Source organism: Sinocyclocheilus rhinocerous, unplaced genomic scaffold, assembly GCF_001515625.1.
Source record: "Sinocyclocheilus rhinocerous isolate Xijiao unplaced genomic scaffold, SAMN03320098_v1.1 scaffold306, whole genome shotgun sequence".
NCBI lineage: Eukaryota > Metazoa > Chordata > Actinopteri > Cypriniformes > Cyprinidae > Sinocyclocheilus > Sinocyclocheilus rhinocerous.
Window position 1 is genome coordinate 875645 of NW_015662161.1, and position 18993 is coordinate 894637.

Genomic DNA, 18993 nt, shown 5'->3' on the forward strand with positions numbered 1-18993 from the left:
TTCAGTCTGCATGCTTACATTAAAGATAGGCTACTGATAAATACACAAATGTTCCTCGGATTTGATTGCACTCCTGCGAACTGTAGACAGACCATTGACATTCAAAGATATGAAAATAAACGGCTTTTAATGAAAATAAACATTGAAGCTTTTTATGATCTTTGTAATCTTTATTTTGGAAGAAAGCTGCATTTACAAAATGAAACGTTGTACAAACTGCGCAAAAATAATGACACAGGCTATGCCTGAAAAAGTCTATAGTAAGCTACTTACAGCATTTCCAGTGTCTACAATGCTTACTAACATCCCAGACGTTCTCTAGGATATTATCAGTTAAAAAACAGTGTTGAATATGGTAGGCTAATTAACGCCAGAACAGGGTCGCAAAAATTATATTTTCAGCCATCACTCAGTAATGTTAGTCGGTTTGTAGTTATTAATCAATTTCAAAGTTCCATAAATGAAATACAAATAGAGATTGCTTTTAATAATAATAGGGTTAACTGGTAAATGTCCACGCAGAGCGCGTTCCTGTGTTGGTCCCTTCTGTTTTTATTTATTTAATTATGTATTTACATACACAACATATTTGGCCGATGCATTAATGTCTATAATAGCGGATTTTAATATGCAAAGACAACGAAATCGCACCTGTGAGAAGAAGCTGCTGCTGAGGGGAAGCCGCTGAGTCGCTGACATACAACTTCTGACATCAATATTTGCATCAGCATTTGCATATTTGCGTCCATCAATCACAATGACCGAGATGTGAGCGTTTACTCTGGGAAGAGAGACAAAGGAATTCGAGAGAGCGATTGATCGGCAGCTCGACCATAAAATATTAAGAATAATTGGAAAAAGGCAAAGACACAAACAAACTTTTGGGCTTATATGAAGTTGTCGTGCTGATCTTGTAAAGAGTTTATTGCGCTTTTGAGAAATATGGTCGATGGAGAAAACGAAGTGGCACCCTTGCCTCGACACAGATTCAGGGATTTTTTGCTTCGAGAACAGACACGGCAAAACGATGCCAAGTAAGTGCTTCTAGATTCCTCCGTGTTGTCGAATGGCTCAAAATTGAAATCCTTATATATTTTTATATTGTTGTGTTCAAAAACAATGTGCTAACTGTATTATATAACTCCAATGTGATGAAGTGCAGAAATAGAAAATCAGAGCATCACATTTTAAGAAGTATTTATGAGAGATAACAATCATTCCTATTGTTTAAGCAGTTGGCTAATTCTGTGCTTGGCCGTACAGGGTGCAGGTTGACTTCTATGTCAAAGAGAATAGTTTCAAAGAACGCCTGCAGTTTTACTTCATCAAAAACCAACGATCCAGTATGTCTCAGATTTATTTCTCTTTACACTTTATTTTCCTGTTAAATTCTCAGATCTTAAAATTATGTTTCTTGTTTCCATAATACAAGGAATTCAAAACATAATAAAAATATATTTTTAAAGAACATTGTTTAATTTCACACTGGTCTAAAATTAAATGCAGTTATAAATAATATTTTAAAATGTGTGTTTTGTTCCATATTTATGTTCCAAAAATCTCACTTGTTGAGTGCATGTGATCACATGCTTTATTTATTACCCGTGTCTAAAATGGTTTATAAACACTGTTTTTGTATTATTCAGGTCTCAGGGTGCGAGTGTTTTATCTTTCGCTCGAGGTGTTAAGCTGCATTTTGTATATATCCAGAGTGCTGAAGGACTCAAGTGAAGCTGAATATAAATGGTATTTTTTTTTTATTGTTGTAATTTCTTGTCTCTAATTCCTTATACACAGTCTGAAGGACAATACAATAAAACATCTGGCCCAAGTTGAATGAGTTATGTAAAACAAAACTAGAAAAGAAATACATTGCCTCATTATATAAAAGTAACTTCTGATATTCCGATTACTACATTTTTCTAATGACTTAAAAATGACTGTTCCATATTGATATTTGATATTTCATCTCTCCTCATAGCTTGGACGTCTCATGCAAAAATTATACCCTGTTTGAAATCAACTGGTATGTAGTTCCAATGAACTATAAACAGAAATTTAATATAAAATTGCTCTGATTTATTCGTTTGCACCATTTTAATAACCCTGTATTGTTACCAGGGCCTCAATTATTTGGGTTCACCGATGTCCCATACTTTGGCATGCACAGGTAGTCTTGCAGATAAATCTTGTAATATCCAACCATTTCTGACTTTTCTGAGTATTTTTGGATTATTTTGTGCAAGGTTTGTGTTATGGAACCGATATAAGGTTATTAATAATCATTAGAATATTCATTGGTGTTTGGTGTATGTATTTAAGAGTTATTTTCTTTAGGTGTCTGTTGCAGTCATATGTTTATTCATAAGAATCCTGCTGACATATCTACGATACAAGGTATGATTTTTCTATTTTATTTATTTATTATTATTTTTGTATTTTCTAAGCTTTGTCTCAGATGTTAGTTTACAAGAAGCATTATCTGAATGACCCTGAAACCATGGTGCAAAATTAACAAGTAATACAGGCAACGTAATGATATATTTTCCATGCAAGTATATTGATAACATCTGTGATCATTCTGTTTGTTTGTGCTCTCTCTAATGATCTAGGGAAACATATGGCAGCAGGTACTTCAAATAGCGTTCATCTTGGAAATGATTGACACTGTGCCCTTTGTGATTGGAGTAAGTATATAATTGAAAAACTGTTGACACAAACAATTGACACTAATAGTGCCGTGATGTTGGTACTGCCACATCTAAACACAGTTCTTTCCGATCTAAAGATTATATAAAGATCGATTTAAGGCATAATCCATTAATATGTTCATCTGGTCTTCTTTTATTATCAGTGTTTGCTAAAGCAATGATATCTTGTACTTAAGCTTATGCATAGGGTTAGAGATTTTCCTAAATATTAACTATCCAGAAACCAGAATATCATGAAGACTCCTTTTGACTTGGGCTTATAATTAATCACCTAGAATACAACATAGCAACACCCTAGCAACCACCAGAACACCCTAGCAACGACATAGCAACTCCCTGGCAACTATCCTGCCTGAACAACCTAGTAACCACATAATAAGGCCCTGACAACCACCCAGACTACCCTAGCAACTGCATAGCAACACCCCGGTAACCACTCTGAACAACCTAGGAACCACTAAACAACTCCATGGCAACTACCCTAAATGCCTTAGCAACCAAATAGTAATACCCTGGCAACCACCCAGACCATGCTAGCAACCACATAGCAACACCTTGGCAACCATTCTGCCTGAACAGCCTAGCATCCACAAAGCAATGCCCTGGCAACCACCAGGAACACCCTAGCAACCACATAGCAATGCCCTGGCAACTGCCCAGAACACCCTAGCAACCACAAGCAACTACCCTGCCTGAACAACCTAGCAACCACATAGCAACACCTTGGCAACCATTCTGCCTGAACAGCCTAGCATCCACAAAGCAATGCCCTGGCAACCACCGGGAAGATCCTAGCAACCACATAGCAATGCCCTGGCAACTGCCCAGAACACCCTAGCAACCATAAGCAACTCCCTGGCAACTACCCTGCCTGAACAACCTAGCAACCACATAGCAATGCTCTGGCAACCATCCTGAACAGCCTAGCATCCACATAGCAATGCCCTGGCAACCACATACTGTAGCAATGCCCTGGCAACTGCCCAGAACACCCTAGCAACCATAAGCAACTACCCTGTCTGAACAACCTAACAACCACATAGCAACACCCTGGCAACCAACCCATAAAACCCTAGAAAACACAGAGCAATGCCCTAGCAACTACTCTGAACACTCTAACAACCACACACAACTCCCTGGCAACTACCCTGCCTGAACATCCTAGCAACCAACTAGTAATGCCCTGGCAACCCCCAAGACTGTCCTAGCAACCACACAGCAATGCCCTGGCTATTTATACTGAATATATGAAACATTAAAGACAAAAATGATTTTGTACTGTGGGATGTTTTGAGTTAATTGAATTCCCTATGTATAATAACCTTGTTAAAGCTCATCTATGTTCTTCCAAACTTACTTTGACTGAGCACTGTGAAGTGTTTTTACATATAATATAATTTCTTATCAGTGTTATCACTGTCAGACTTCCAAAATCCTGCATATCTTGAATTAAGATTATAGTAATTTAATTTTACAGTAATTTAATTAGTCACCATGAAATCAGAGTTTAACACTTCATTTTACTTTGAGACTATTCTGATTGTTGATTTTTACATTTTCAGCACTGGAACGCATTTTTATCACTCACCATGGAGGCAACTTTCAGACAAGCTTTCAGCGGCAATGTGAATTGATGTAATTGGCAGATGTGCTGCGCTGCAAATTAAACAAGAGAACCCATCAAAAGCATTAGAATAGCATTGCATTACTAAATGGCCTTTGCATGGCAGGAGGCATTGTGCACATCAAAAACAGGCAAAGCAGCAAATTAATATTATCCAGCATATAGCTTTTTGCAGAAAATATTCAGATTTAATCTTCTTTATAATCGTTAACATTTTCTCAGTAACTGTAATGGATTACAGTTACATTTATTTTGTAATTAAATTATGTAAAGCCGTTACATGTAACTAGTTACTACCCAACACTGTTTTTTATGGATTACATTTGTATTTTGGTGAAATGCTTCAGTTTTTTCAAAAAATGTAATGGTTGCTCTTTGTTGTAACAGATTTTTTATTGTCCTTTCCGAAACCTCTTCATTCCTGTGTTTCTGAACTGCTGGCTGGCAAAACGTGCTTTGGAAAACATGGTTGTGAGTATATATTTGGAAGAAAGTATCAAAAATTAATATATATCTAAAGTTAAAACTGTAGATGGCACAGTCCAATAGGTCAACTCAATCGGACATAATAACGTCATTATCACATGGCGCAGCTGATTGGTTCTCTTTTGTATCAGCAGCCAATGAGATTGCTGCTCAACATTCAAATACTTGGCTAGTGCTTGCTGTAGCAGTTGCAGCGTGCTTCATTAACCCTCCACCTCCCCCAGCTCCACCTGTGTAGATCTGCTATAGAGTGATCATGTATGCTATATATGGAGGTTATTTCATATATGTTATATGTGCAGCAGCAGTATTTCCTACATGCTCATAGCAGCATGTTGTGGATGTATTGGCAGTAGTAAGTCTCTGTACTTGCTCTGCAGCAGCAGCAGCATAGCAGATCTATTCTACCAAGACTAAACACATTAACATTGCCATGTACATTACCATGCTAAAACCTGTGAGAGTTGTCATAACAGAAATATATTGACATATTTTTCTCTGTGGCTTTCAGAATGATCTTCATCGTGCTATTCACCGGACACAGTCAGCCATGTTCAATCAGCTCCTCATCCTCATCTCCACCATCATCTGCCTCATTTTCACTTTGTGAGTCAGCCAAATATCCACTCACATATAAGCAACACACAAATTCGACCCTAAACTGCTTGTCAGACAGGATTTCCCAACAACTGTGTCTCCTAGTCTTAATCAGTGTTCGCTTTCGTTTGGCTTAGACTGCAGTATTAGCCACGCAGCATGATCAGGGTCAGAAACAGATTGAACTCCAGCTCATTTTCTGTGGTTTCTGCTTTTAGAGGGAGAAGCACTTACTCACCACAAATGTACTTGTCCATCCATGCTCACATCCTTATTAATCCCTGGTGTGTTGCCATGCTAATTGTAAAATAGAGTGGCTCTAAAAAGTGTTTGGACATTTAAAGAATACATTACACAAACATAGGCATCCAGGGGTGTTGCAATTGAGGGGAAAAGGGGGAAGAAATGCATAGGGCCCAGAGCCTGAGAGGGGCCCCAACTTTGCAAATGGTTACAGAGAAAAACTAGGCTTCATACACTTATAGGGATAGTTCACACAAAAATACAAATTCTGTCATCAATTACTCACGCTCATGTCATTCCAAACCTGTGTCATCTTCGTTCATCTTCGGAACACAAATTAAGATATTTTTGACGAAATCCGAGAACTCTCTGACCCTCCATATACAGCAAGAGTCCTACCATGGTCAAGTCACAGATACATAGTAAGGACATGTTAAAATGCTCCATCTGACATCAGTGGTTTAACCGTAATTTTATGAAGCTACGAGAAGCATCACGCACATACCACATCGTGGTAGGGTGACATGGAGGAGAAGAATTGTTTAATAAATTAGTTATTTTTGTTTTATTTTGCGCACAAAAAGTATTCTCGTAGCTTCATAAAATTACGGTTGAACCACCGATGTCACATTGACCAGTTTTTTTTACTACATTTCTGTGCCTTGACTGTGATAGGACCCTTGCTTTCTATGCAGGGTCAGAGAGCTCTCGGATTTCATCAAAAATATCTTAATTTGTGTTCCAAAGATGAACGAAGGTCTTACGGGTTTGGAACAACATGAGGGTGAGTAATTAATGACAGAATTTTCATTTTTGGGTGAACTATCCATTTAACGACTGAGGATCACACAATACCAGTTTTTTTAAGTCATTCTGAACACAGTAACTCATGGAGAAACATTATTTGCCCTAAACTTAGGCCATTTACACCTGGTATTAAGATGGGTTTTTGTCAATCTGATTACAAGTGTACAACGCTAAATACAGGTGTAAACCGGGTCTGAAAATCTCAGTATCCCTCTATTAAGCTTAACATTAAGCAAGCTAGTCTGGTATTGATGTAAAATGGCATCATGCAAGGTCAGAAATACCACCAAAATAAAATAATAATAATAATAATAAACTGCCCCTGTATGAATTCTTCAAATTTTTTGTATTTATAACATTTAGAGTTAAACAATATCATACAAGCAAGAGTGCTATTTTCTAGAATAGAAACACATTTTGCACTTTGCAAATGTGATATTCGTTTTAGATGACAGTTGAATACACTATAAATTAATTATATTAAATTTACTATTGTTAGATACAACATTGTTAATTTGGACTCTTTTTGCTCTAATTTGCCAGCAAAAATAGTTCCAAACTAAGCAAAATAGTTGTGTCTCTCAGCAACACATAGTGGAGTTTTGTTTTTGAATGATTCATTTCTTTTGAGCAAATGATTTAATGACCCATTCGTAAAGACGTAAAGTTTGAACGAATTGGTTGAATGAATGATTCTATGATTAAATTAAGACTTGCTGCCACCTACTGGCTGTTTAGATTCGTATGTACAGGTAATAGTGTAATTTCATTTTCTATTTCTATTCATTTTTTTTTTAAATATATACTTAAAATTATATATTTAGAACATTAATCTCATACAATTATTAATGGAATTGTAATTGATGTGTAAATGGATTTTGATAAATGATAATAAGGATTTTCTTCATACTGATTTCATTTATTTGGTATAATAGCCCTATATTGTATAGTGATAATTAGAGTATATTAAGTAATTAAAAAGAGAGAGGTGTCCTTTTTAGGTTAGTGGTACAGTAATACTGATGTAATGAAGTCACTGTATGTTTGTAAGTAATTTACAACGACTTTGAATGCGGCTCAGCCAATCAGAATCAAGGACCAGAACTATCCTTTTTATAACATGATTTTCTGTGAAAATCTGACTTTCAGCAACTAGTGTCGGCACTAAAATAACTGGGCAAAATGTGCATATTGTATTCCAGCCTTAAACCACAATTTAAATATTTGTCTGAATGTTTAAAAATAAGACAAAAAGTATGGGAACTGTTTGAACTTGAGGAGAACTAATGTCATGCATCCACTAAAAATCACCAAAACACCAGTTGGTTCGTTCAGAGAAAAGCTCTAGCATAATTGTTTTTCAGATAACATATCTGCAGATTATCTGCTGTAGACCTCAGCAACATTAACTTTCTTTTTGTTGTCAACATATTGGAGGTTTTTCTTTTATCTCAGGACTAAAGCAATATACTAATTGCTCTGTGGTCAAGTGTTCATCATTAGAAATCCACAGACAGCACTACACGATCACCATTACACTGCCAGTAAGTGCATCTCAACGCTTTTAGAGGAGATTTTCACAAGCTGTTTGCTCATAGACTTGGTGTCATTTCGAGGGCTAATGCAGACAGAGAGTCGGAGCAAAAGATCTTTGTCATTTCCTAATCGCATCACTTCATTATGACCATTTGCCATATAAGTCAATGTGTGATGGTTTTACCCAGAAATGGAGCATGCATATCTCACGTCTCTTCATAAACAAATATTTCTGCATATATGCATATACAAATATTTTTGTGCATCATGCATGTAATATATAACATGGTCAGTTTACATGCATTATGGCCATCATGCTGATTTTATGCTGCTTTTGTCAGCATTTACTGATTTTGTCTCTGTGCAAAGTTCATAAATAACTTTGAAACATCATATTGAATTGAGTGATTCATTTTAAACTCTACATATGTGACCCTGGACCACAAAACCAATGACTGGGTCGATTTTTTCGAAATTGAGATGTATACATCATCTGAAAGCTGAATAATTAAGCTTTCCATTGATGCATGGTTTGTTAGGATAGGACAATATTTGGCCGAGATACAACTATTTGAATATCTGGAATCTGAGGGTGCAAAAAAAAATAAAAATAGAGAAAATCACCTTTAAAGTTGTCCAAATGAAGTTCTTAGCAATGCATATTACTAATCAAAAATTCAATCATGAATAGAGAAAATAAAGAACAGTATATCCATATGAAATCATGAGAGGTCAACAGTGGCATTGCTTTTCATTAACGACTTGCTAAAATCATACTAATGAAAAGCAAATCCATGATCAAGATTGATCAAAATTGCATCATTCAAGAATATGCAGAATATGCACAGCGAAATGAAAATGTTGTATTGCAGGACTGTGTTGCAGTGAAAGTTTCAATTCTCTTCCATAAGGAGTACAATTTGTAAACATATAAGACATTAATACATATATTACTGTAGTATACAGTCTCTCATTTGCTGCAGACCTAACATGGACTCCTTTGTGTTGTCTGCTTTTGTTAATTTGTTCCTCCTTTCTCCAGCATTTGTGGTGTTGAGCACTTGCAGCGTGCTGGAAAAAAAGTCACAGTTTTTGACTCTTTCTACTTCTGCATCGTGACATTCTCTACAGTGGGGTTTGGAGATGTCCTTCCTGATGTCTGGCCCTCCAAGTTGCTGGTTGTTATTATGATATTTGTGGCTTTAGTAGTCCTGCCTATCCAGGTAAGCTTGCCTTGATACTAAACTCTAAAACAGCAATGGATAACAACCATTGTAGACCATATATAGCATGATATACTATGGAAAAATGGATTTAATGGATAAAGCCACATTTATTCTCACTTTATTATTAAAGTAAGAGCAGTCATAACTTGTAACTTGAATGTTTTTACTTTTAAATTTTAAAGGGTTAGTTCACCCAAAAATGGCTTCAAAATGTTTATACACTTAATACCTAAATCCCATGAGGGATGTCTCGGAAGAACTATAATCTGCAGCCACTGTCACTGCAATGTCATTAAAGAATGAGAGCTAATGCAGTGCATTATGGTGTTAGTTTGAGGAGCTGGCCTACTTGTGGATGGAGCGGCAGAAGTCAGGAGGAGATTACAGCAAGCAAAGAGCAGAAACCGAGAGACACGTGGTGCTGTGTGTCAGTTCAGTCAAAATCGACCTGCTGATGGATTTCCTAAATGAGTTTTATGCTCACCCCATACTTCAGGTACATAACAAAAATAAAATATAGCTGCAAGCAGCAATTATCAGGGTTCAGGCACTTTAAGGCCTTCATGCGCAATTGTAAAACGATATTGCGTATTATTTAGCAAGCTTGTAACCACCTAAATCAGCAATGAAAAAGACCAATTTCAGCAAAATCATGTCATTTGCCATATAAATACAGCATTTTTCACTTTTATATAACAGTTATAATGCCACCTATGGACCGATCTCCATAAAATGTTGCATGCTTCTATAGAATCATATATTGCATGTGCTTAGCTGATTTCGTGAATTGAGTTTTCGTTTAGGATTTAAAGGATTTTGTGTACAATTGGCTATGCCTATATTCTAAATGATCTGGTTATAGCTATCCAAAGGCTAAATTTCTAAAGTATTGACCTAGAGAGTCTAAAGAGTAGTTCACAAAAGTAGTTGTTGTTTTTTTTATCTCAAATATTTAACCAGCTGATTTCGTGAATTGAGTTTTCGTTTCAGGATTTAAAGGATTTTGTGTACAATTGGCTATGCCTATATTCTAAATAATCTGGTTATAGCTATCCAAAGGCTAAATTTCTAAAGTATTGACCTAGAGAGTCTAGAGAGTAGTTCACAAAAGTAGTTGTTGTTTTTTTTATCTCAAATATTTAACTGATTGACAGCAGTGGTTCCAGAGGCAAAGTTGTTCAAAATGAGGAGAGCTATCATATGGTATGAGTATTGTGTGTATGTGTGAAACACCTCATGATTACAGTAGCAATCACAAGATACACAAATGTCCTGACATACAGTAATGGCATTTAGGACAAAGACACGGCATGACAGCTTTCAAGTCGATTGGACAAAGGATGGTGTAGTTATAGCCATTTTTATGTTTTTCTATTTTATAGCAGCACCAAGTGGCCAATCGCCATGAACCAATACTTATGAGAACCTAATTTGGTAAATAACTCATTCTGTTCAAGAGTTTTTAGTAAAAGTAGCCCCGCCCACTTTGTACATTTTAGCCCCCCCCCTAGCGAAAATGAATGGAAAATTCATTTTTTTCTACTAACTTTTGATATTCGAACTCCAGAGAATCTTTCAGCCCTGGTTTGGTTCCAATTGGGCAAAAAACCTAGGACTAGTTTGCAAAAGTAGGTTTTGTGAAAAATTCAAAATGGCAGAAATTTTTTCAAACTTCATTTATTCTGTCTGTTTGCCGCTGTTGTCTTCCAGGAGTACTATGTCATCATCCTTTGCCCAGCAGAGCAGGATGCGGCGGTGAGACGGGTGCTGCGGATCCCGATGTGGTCACACAGAGTCATATATCTGCAGGGCTCTGCTCTCAAAGATCAAGATCTGGTCAGAGCAAAGTGAGTTGGAAGACATTTATGTTTATCTGCTGCGATATCTTGAGCCTTTTTAACACATCCCACATATACACTGGGCTTCTGCTGTGCAACTGCTGCCATATATAGAAAATACCAAGCTTTCTGGGTTAACAAGCTGAGTATTTCTTTTAAAAACAGACATAAATTATAAATGATCATATTTGAATTTTTTTGTTGAGTGGGCAGTCGAGAGATATATTTCAAACTTGATCTAATTTTCATTGGGAATCACATTTACATGGAACAGAGCCCAAATGCCAAAGTGTTGCCTTAAAGGATTTAATCATCCAAAAAAATAAAAATTAAAAATCTAATCAGTATTTTTGAGATAAAGATTGTGTTAGATATCAAGACTTAAATACATTTTTCTGACACTGTAGCAAAACTGGGTTAATCATTATTTAACAGTGTCCTTGTTACAGTGTAATTGTACATTTAACCCATACAGAAAACATATATTTTTAATATATTTAAAATATTTAAAAAATTGCCAAAATATTTTAGCTAAAATATGTTCCAAAATATATTTATGCACATATATTTTCAAATATATTTTAGATTTTTAAATATGTTTTTGGCCATTTTTGTGTATTTTTAAAAATGTATTTTAACAATATAAATATATATTCCCTCCGTATATTTCAATTAAAAAAAAGTACATTCACATGTCACATATGAAGAAAAAGCATAGAACACATTTTGATAAAAATCAGCAAGGAACGTACTTTATAATGTTCCATTTTTTTTTACAATGTACTGTATATATTTTTGGAAAATATTTTGGAATATGAAGATTGAAACTAAATATATTTTCAATTTCACAAATATATTTAATTGAGATCCACTGCTTATAACATATATTTAGCATGCATTTTGGCCAGGAAAAAAAAAAAGTTGCCTGTAAGTATGCATAATTTACTGTTATTACTATAGTACATATAGTACATGCAACGTGTAACAAAGACACTGCAAAATAAAGAGTTACTCAAAATCGTTTATAAAGCTAACTAAATTGAAAAGGTTTACATTTTAAACAATTAAAGAAATGCCAATGGTATAAGAAACTTAATGCAAGATATTCTCTGAAAACAAGTCTTTTCACACAGGCTGGGTAATGCTGAGGCTTGTTTCATTCTGACCTGCCGCTGTGAGGCTGACCGCAATGCAGCAGTATGTATTACTGAGATTTTTCATCAAAAAGTGAAGAAATGCAAAATTATGATTAAAACATTTAAAGCATTATTGTTAAAGGAGTCATATACTGCCTTTTCTTTTTATTTTGTACTGTTCTTTGTGGTCCACTTATAATGTTATTAAGATTTTTACATCAAAAAACATAATTCAGAAGTAGTTGACCCCCCTCATTATAACGCTCTGTTTGAATAGGCATGGCAGATTGTGGACTCTGAAGTAAATGTCCAGAAGAATAAGCTATGATTGGCTTGTGTATGTTTGACAGCTTACATCCTTCATAGATGGACGTTGCTGTGATTTAGGTTAAAAACGCATAAATACTCGGTACATGTCAAACAATCTGTAATAACAGACGAAGCAATAGTGATCACGTAATAAAAACACACACTTACTCACACTTGTGTGGTGTGACATTACTGTCGGATCCAATATAGTCGGTACAGCATCGTCTTTTAGTTTCAATCTTTATGAAAGTCCTGCCTTATTTGTAAACGAATCTGCAGTAAAATGAAGTGAACAAAGTCCTTACTGACGTGGTCTGGAACTTCTTTAAAAATGAAGTTCATTAAATAAAGTTTATCGATTTTTTTTTTCTGCGTATACCTGTGTTTGCCGCTCTTATCATTTACCTACTACGTGTGCGAATCAGTGGGCGGGGCTAAACAGGCAGTGATGTAGAAGCAGGTGTTGATCATCTTCTGCGGAGGCGGTGTTTATCCACACTATTACGTCATAAATTGGCACATTCCATAAGCTGTCGTTTTGGCAGACAGACTTCAGTGTAAGCTATTTTTAGTCTAACGAAAAAGTTTTGAGTTCTGAAACTTACAGGATGTTTTTATAGCACAATGACCTCTTATATGTCAAAAGATCAAGGGAATTTTGATTTCTCAGTTCATGACCCCTTTAAGTCATCAGTGAAGGGATGGGAAATGAATATAGAATGGTTTTTTTAGAGCTATATTTATGATAATTTCTATGAATATTCCACTTTTAATAACTTATTTGTTTCTTCTCAGGATCACCAGACCATCCTGAGGGCTTTTGCAGTGAAGGACTTTGCTCCAAGCTGCACTCTTTTTGTTCAGATTCTCAAACCAGAAAACAAATTTCATGTGAAATTTGCAGGTACTGTTAAATCAGTCTTTGTAGGTGATTCCAGAACATTTCAAACAATGTACGAATGCAGCGAAAGACATTGACACAGATATTTCTCAACACAGCTGTACTGCTATTTCACCCTTCAGATCATATTGTTTGTGAGGAAGAGTTTAAATACGCTATGCTGGCCCTGAAACAATCTGTAATAACAGACGAAGCAATAGTGATCACGTAATAAAAACACACACTTACTCACACTTGTGTGGTGTGACATTACTGTCGGATCCAATATAGTCAGTACAGCATCGTCTTTTAGTTTCAATCTTTATGAAAGTCCTGCCTTATTTGTAAATGAATCTGCAGTAAAATGAAGTGAACAAAGTCCTTACTGACGTGGTCTGGAACTTCTTTAAAAATGAAGTTCATTAAATAAAGTTTATCGATTTTTTTTTTCTGCGTATACCTGTGTTTGCCGCTCTTGTCATTTACCTACTACGTGTGCGAATCAGTGGGCGGGGCTAAACAGGCAGTGATGTAGAAGCAGGTGTTGATCATCTTCTGCGGAGGCGGTGTTTATCCACACTATTACGTCATAAATTGGCACATTCCATAAGCTGTCGTTTTGGCAGACAGACTTCAGTGTAAGCTATTTTTAGTCTAACGAAAAAGTTTTGAGTTCTGAAACTTACAGGATGTTTTTATAGCACAATGACCTCTTATATGTCAAAAGATCAAGGGAATTTTGATTTCTCAGTTCATGACCCCTTTAAGTCATCAGTGAAGGGATGGGACATGAATATAGAATGGTTTTTTTAGAGCTATATTTATGATAATTTCTATGAATATTCCACTTTTAATAACTTATTTGTTTCTTCTCAGGATCACCAGACCATCCTGAGGGCTTTTGCAGTGAAGGACTTTGCTCCAAGCTGCACTCTTTTTGTTCAGATTCTCAAACCAGAAAACAAATTTCATGTGAAATTTGCAGGTACTGTTAAATCAGTCTTTGTAGGTGATTCCAGAACATTTCAAACAATGTACGAATGCAGCGAAAGACATTGACACAGATATTTCTCAACACAGCTGTACTGCTATTTCACCCTTCAGATCATATTGTTTGTGAGGAAGAGTTTAAATACGCTATGCTGGCCCTGAACTGCATCTGTCCTGCCACGTCCACCTTCATCACCCTGCTGGTGCACACATCTCAAGGCCTGTGAGTACACTAGCCTGATGACATATCAAAAGCACTTAAAGGAATAGTTCACCCAAAAACGTTTTGAGGCTTGCACCACCGCAAACCCTAGTAGTAAAAAAAAAAACTACTGTCACTAAAGACACTTTAGTAAAATTAACAATGGAAAGCTGAGGACATAGATATTTTTACATATGCATTTGTAGGAGCTTCCCTTTTCAGATTCCCTTTCAGATTCAGAATTTATGGAGTTAAATAAGTGGGCGTTTACATGACACTAAAAACATAAAACATTTTGTGTATTTTGGCCATTCATTTATGCGACAATGAAGATGACAATGACAATTTAGAGGCCTGAAAACACAAACTTTTGAAAACCATACCATTATTGTCTCTGTTTAAACTATAAAAACTGAATTTGTGAATACAGTGAAAACGTGTTCAGTCTATTGGTACGTGAGCAGACGTGTAGTTCCCCTTCTAGGGAACTCCACGCTGTGCCCCCTAAAGGGGCACATTGGGGAATGCAGCCTGCATGACCAGTGTCTGAAGCACGTGTGAAACAATGCCAATCTATTGGTCCACCTGGCCCATGACGTCATAGGCGGGGTGCCCGGAAGTATAAAAGGGCACCTGCTGAATACGTCATCCTCTTTGCTGTCTTCAGGAGCCGTTGTCAGATGCTGCAGATACTACTGGGTTATGACGAAGTGTGAGCACAGAATCGTTTCAGCCTGATCCTGCGAGATCGTGGGCAGAACTATATTCAGCTCGGGCCGTGCCTCTCTAATATGCATGTTATTGTGTATGGAGAGCCTCGTTGGGCGTGAATACATTTTTATACTCTGTGGAGAAATGCTTGCGAGCTTTCTTTCCCATGGTGTTTTCAGCACCTAGAGTGGTTATGGAGAATGTTCCTTCCTGTAATAAGCCAGATGGGTTTAGGAGTGGATCCCCCACAAAAACCTCCCGCCTATTGAGTTTAGGCTGAGTACACTGCTCCCCCTCTTCAAGGATTTAAGTGAGCAGTCCCTGCTCAGAGTATAGCTGTACAGAGTATTGAGCTTATGCTCCAGCTCAAGCTTACTTTGATCTGGAATATGGCGGTCTGAGGGCAGCTATGTTCTAGCCTGGCTTGGGTTCCCCTTGGCTCAAGCTCTCTCAAGTAAGTGCTGAAGTCTTTGTCCTGTCTTTAGCCTTATCTGAGGGAACTGCTATTTGAGGATAGCCGTGTCCAGCCCTCTAGTGTTTTTGGCCACGGCTTATATCAGGCTTTGATCGCGGACTGATGATGTTTATGTGTTCGCTCTTAGCGAATAATTTACTGATGGCCCAGATCTCCCTCTTGTGAGCCCCTGGTCAATGACATGGTGCTTCGCTAGCCTACCATGGGACTGACACGGATTGGGGGCCTCCTTAGTATAGCCATCTGAGGGTGGTTATATTACAGCCATTGTTATGGCAGGACGGGCTTACTTGAATACAGCTATCTGAGGCTAGCTGTGTCTTACTAGCAGTTGCGGTGAGCCCTCTCCTGGAGTGATCCCCTTTCCTAGAGACTAACTATCTGAGGATAGCTATGTGATAGCTCAGTGATTGCTCCCCTGCTTACGGTTTTAAGTAGTGGCCTCCTTGGGCTCTTGCCTAGACAGTGCTATCTCCCCTGCTAGGGTTGTAAGTAGATAGCTCACTCTCTGTGGTCTGGGCAGCTTTGCAGGAAGGTTTTGCCTGGCTATCTAGACTAGCTGTGTATGGTTATTCTGGTCTACAAGCCTTCATAAGACCTTTAGGACATAGCTATCTGAGGATAGCTGTGTTCTAGCTTAGCAGCTATTTCTCCTTACCGAGATTTAAGTAGCTACCTTTGAGCTCCTCTAGAGGCTTTCTAGTTTAGTCTATTCAGTGGTCTTGTGTATCCAGGCTTATATGGCTCACATAGCATAGCTATCTGAGGATAGTTGTGCTCTTAACTTGGGTGGGATGTTCCCCTTGATCTAATCGGGTTCCCCATTTCTGCCAAGTTGTGTGAGCAGCCCATGGCGCAGTGGCATGGCCCCTTTCTGAGGAAAGGCTTGGTGTACGTCTGTCGCTTCCTTGGTGCTCCCCCACCAGGTGGGCAGGCATGCGCCTCGGCATGGCTGGATTTTGTTCCCCAATGTGCCCCCTAGGGGGCGCAGCGTGAAGTTAGCTAGAAGGGGAACACATGTAACCCTGGTTCCCGAGAGGGAACGAGACACTGCGCCCCCTTGCCATGCCCTCGGCCTGCCTGTTTACGTCTCCTTCAGACAGCTACGTGGATGACTTATTCAGCAGGTACCCTTTTATACTTCCAGGCACCCCGCCTATGACGTCATGGGCCAGGTGGACCAATAGATTGACGTTGCTTCAGACACCGGTCATGCAGGTTTTGACGACGATCGTTTTGACAACGTTGTTGTCTATACAGGGCTGCAGACAAACAATTTTGATAATCGATTAATCTAATTACAACGATCAATCAACTAAACATAATTTATTTGATCAATTAATCAGTAGGCTTTGATTGACTATTCAAATTTTGCAGTTAGTTAAAACACTGAGTTACACAAGTTCTATATGTATTTATATATAGATGTGCTTTATAGCAGAAATTAAGTTGTAATTCTACTGAAAGTGAGACTGACACAGTTTTTTCATGTTTAATTCTGTAAAACTGCTTGCTTTAAAGCAGTCTATTGCATTAAGTGTTATATAAATAAAAGTGACGTGACTTTACTGGAGTGCCAATAGCAGAGCTGGTGCAACAACCACATTGTTATGATCAGATGCTTTCTTAACTGCTGTTTTCTCTTATCGGGGCTTTTACACATGACAGCAATTTTTGTTTGTAGTTTTGTAAAAGTTTCCCACATTCTACTGGTTTGGTTTCGTTTGCACATCTCTTGAGCATGTCTTCTATTGGATTACAGCCTGGAGAGCTGAGTTACAGTCTTGCGCTACAGCGCCACACTTGTCAAACCACGTTATTGCAGGCCCTTACATTAGGTCATATGTGACTAAATGACTAAAATATTTGTAGACAATTTATTGTTGTTGTTGTTCGCAATGCTGACTTATCGTTTCAGACCGGTCTGTATGTGAAACTTCAAAAATGCAAAGAAAAATTTTTTTTTGTACATTGTTGCCATGCAAATGTACCCTAAATCATGCAAGGTGATTTACTTAGGTTTGTGGTAGTCAGTTTACTGATATTTATGCCATTATTTAACACCCCAATAAGCACGTCTTAACCTATTTTGTGCCTGCATTGTTAGTAGGTTAGACACCCCGATTGCTCTACTTGTTTGTGATCCTACACTAATTTGCGCTGGTAAATTGCACTGTGTTCTTTAATTTGCAAATTGTCAGTAGATCAACTTTCCACTCCCATAGGCAATTGCGATCTCACGCTAATTTGCCCTTTTTAGTGAATCTGGCCATTGGATTTTGTTATTCACTCACCCCACAAGTTGTAAAACTCAAAAGCAAAATTCTATATGATATGATATTATGTGTGTATCTCTGCAGAGAGGGCCAGCATTCTCCTGAGGACTGGCACAGGATTTATGGGAAATGCTCAGGAAATGAAGTGTACAGCATTGTTCTGAAAGAAAGCATCTTCTTTTCTGAGTATGAGGGAAAGAGCTTCCCTTATGCCTCCTTTAATGCATATAATAAGTGAGTATGTGGGAAAAGCATATTTGAGAAATGCATTAAATCTTGCAGTACAGTAAAAATGACATTTGATTCCTCAAAAATGGCCACTTCTTACTTGTGTAGATATCTCTATCATGTTTGTAGGTACGGCATCAGTCTCATTGGAGTCTGCCCTGACGACACTAAGAATATACTGCTGAACCCTGGTCCTCAGCACATCATGGAACCTTTGGACGTGTGCTTCTACATCAGTCTCACCAAAGAGGAGAACTCCTGCTTTAAGGCCAAGAAAGGAAACAAGACTCAACCTCCAACCAGCAGCGCTATTACTAGCATGGGTCAGACAAATAAACATTATAATAATTCAAAGAAATATAATGTACATATCACAGCAATACCATTCAAAAGTTTGGGGTCGGTAAGATTTTTAATGTTTTTGAAAGAAGTCTTTTATGCTCATCAAGGCTCTATTTATTTGATAAAAATTACAGTAAATGCAGTAACAATTTGGTAATATTGTGAAATATTATCACAATTTAAAATAAATTCTTTCTATTTTAATATATTTTAAAATGTAATTTATTCCTGTGATGCAAAGCTGAATTTTCAGCATCATTACTCCAGTCTTCAGTGTCACATAATCCTTCAGAAATCATTCTAATATGCTGAAACAAAAATCAAGAAACATTTCTTATTATCAATGTTGAAAACTGTCACACTGCTTAATATTATT

At 37.3% G+C, this 18993-nt stretch overlaps 1 protein-coding gene across 2 annotated transcripts in view; it reads left to right on the forward strand.

Annotated features, from left to right (window-relative positions):
* Positions 1 to 942: 942 nt before the first annotated feature.
* Positions 943 to 18993, forward strand: part of kcnt2a (potassium channel, subfamily T, member 2a) — a 32775-nt gene continuing 14724 nt past the window's right edge. For both annotated transcript variants that reach the window (XM_016537376.1, XM_016537377.1), the window contains exons 1-16: positions 943 to 1034; positions 1264 to 1343; positions 1647 to 1746; positions 2122 to 2170; positions 2338 to 2397; positions 2613 to 2687; positions 4723 to 4806; positions 5333 to 5427; positions 9047 to 9227; positions 9562 to 9726; positions 10941 to 11077; positions 12202 to 12265; positions 13309 to 13417; positions 14498 to 14606; positions 18132 to 18281; positions 18405 to 18598. In XM_016537376.1, the coding sequence (XP_016392862.1) occupies positions 943 to 1034; positions 1264 to 1343; positions 1647 to 1746; positions 2122 to 2170; positions 2338 to 2397; positions 2613 to 2687; positions 4723 to 4806; positions 5333 to 5427; positions 9047 to 9227; positions 9562 to 9726; positions 10941 to 11077; positions 12202 to 12265; positions 13309 to 13417; positions 14498 to 14606; positions 18132 to 18281; positions 18405 to 18598 (1744 nt within the window). The remainder of the gene's footprint in view (positions 1035 to 1263; positions 1344 to 1646; positions 1747 to 2121; positions 2171 to 2337; positions 2398 to 2612; positions 2688 to 4722; positions 4807 to 5332; positions 5428 to 9046; positions 9228 to 9561; positions 9727 to 10940; positions 11078 to 12201; positions 12266 to 13308; positions 13418 to 14497; positions 14607 to 18131; positions 18282 to 18404; positions 18599 to 18993) is intronic.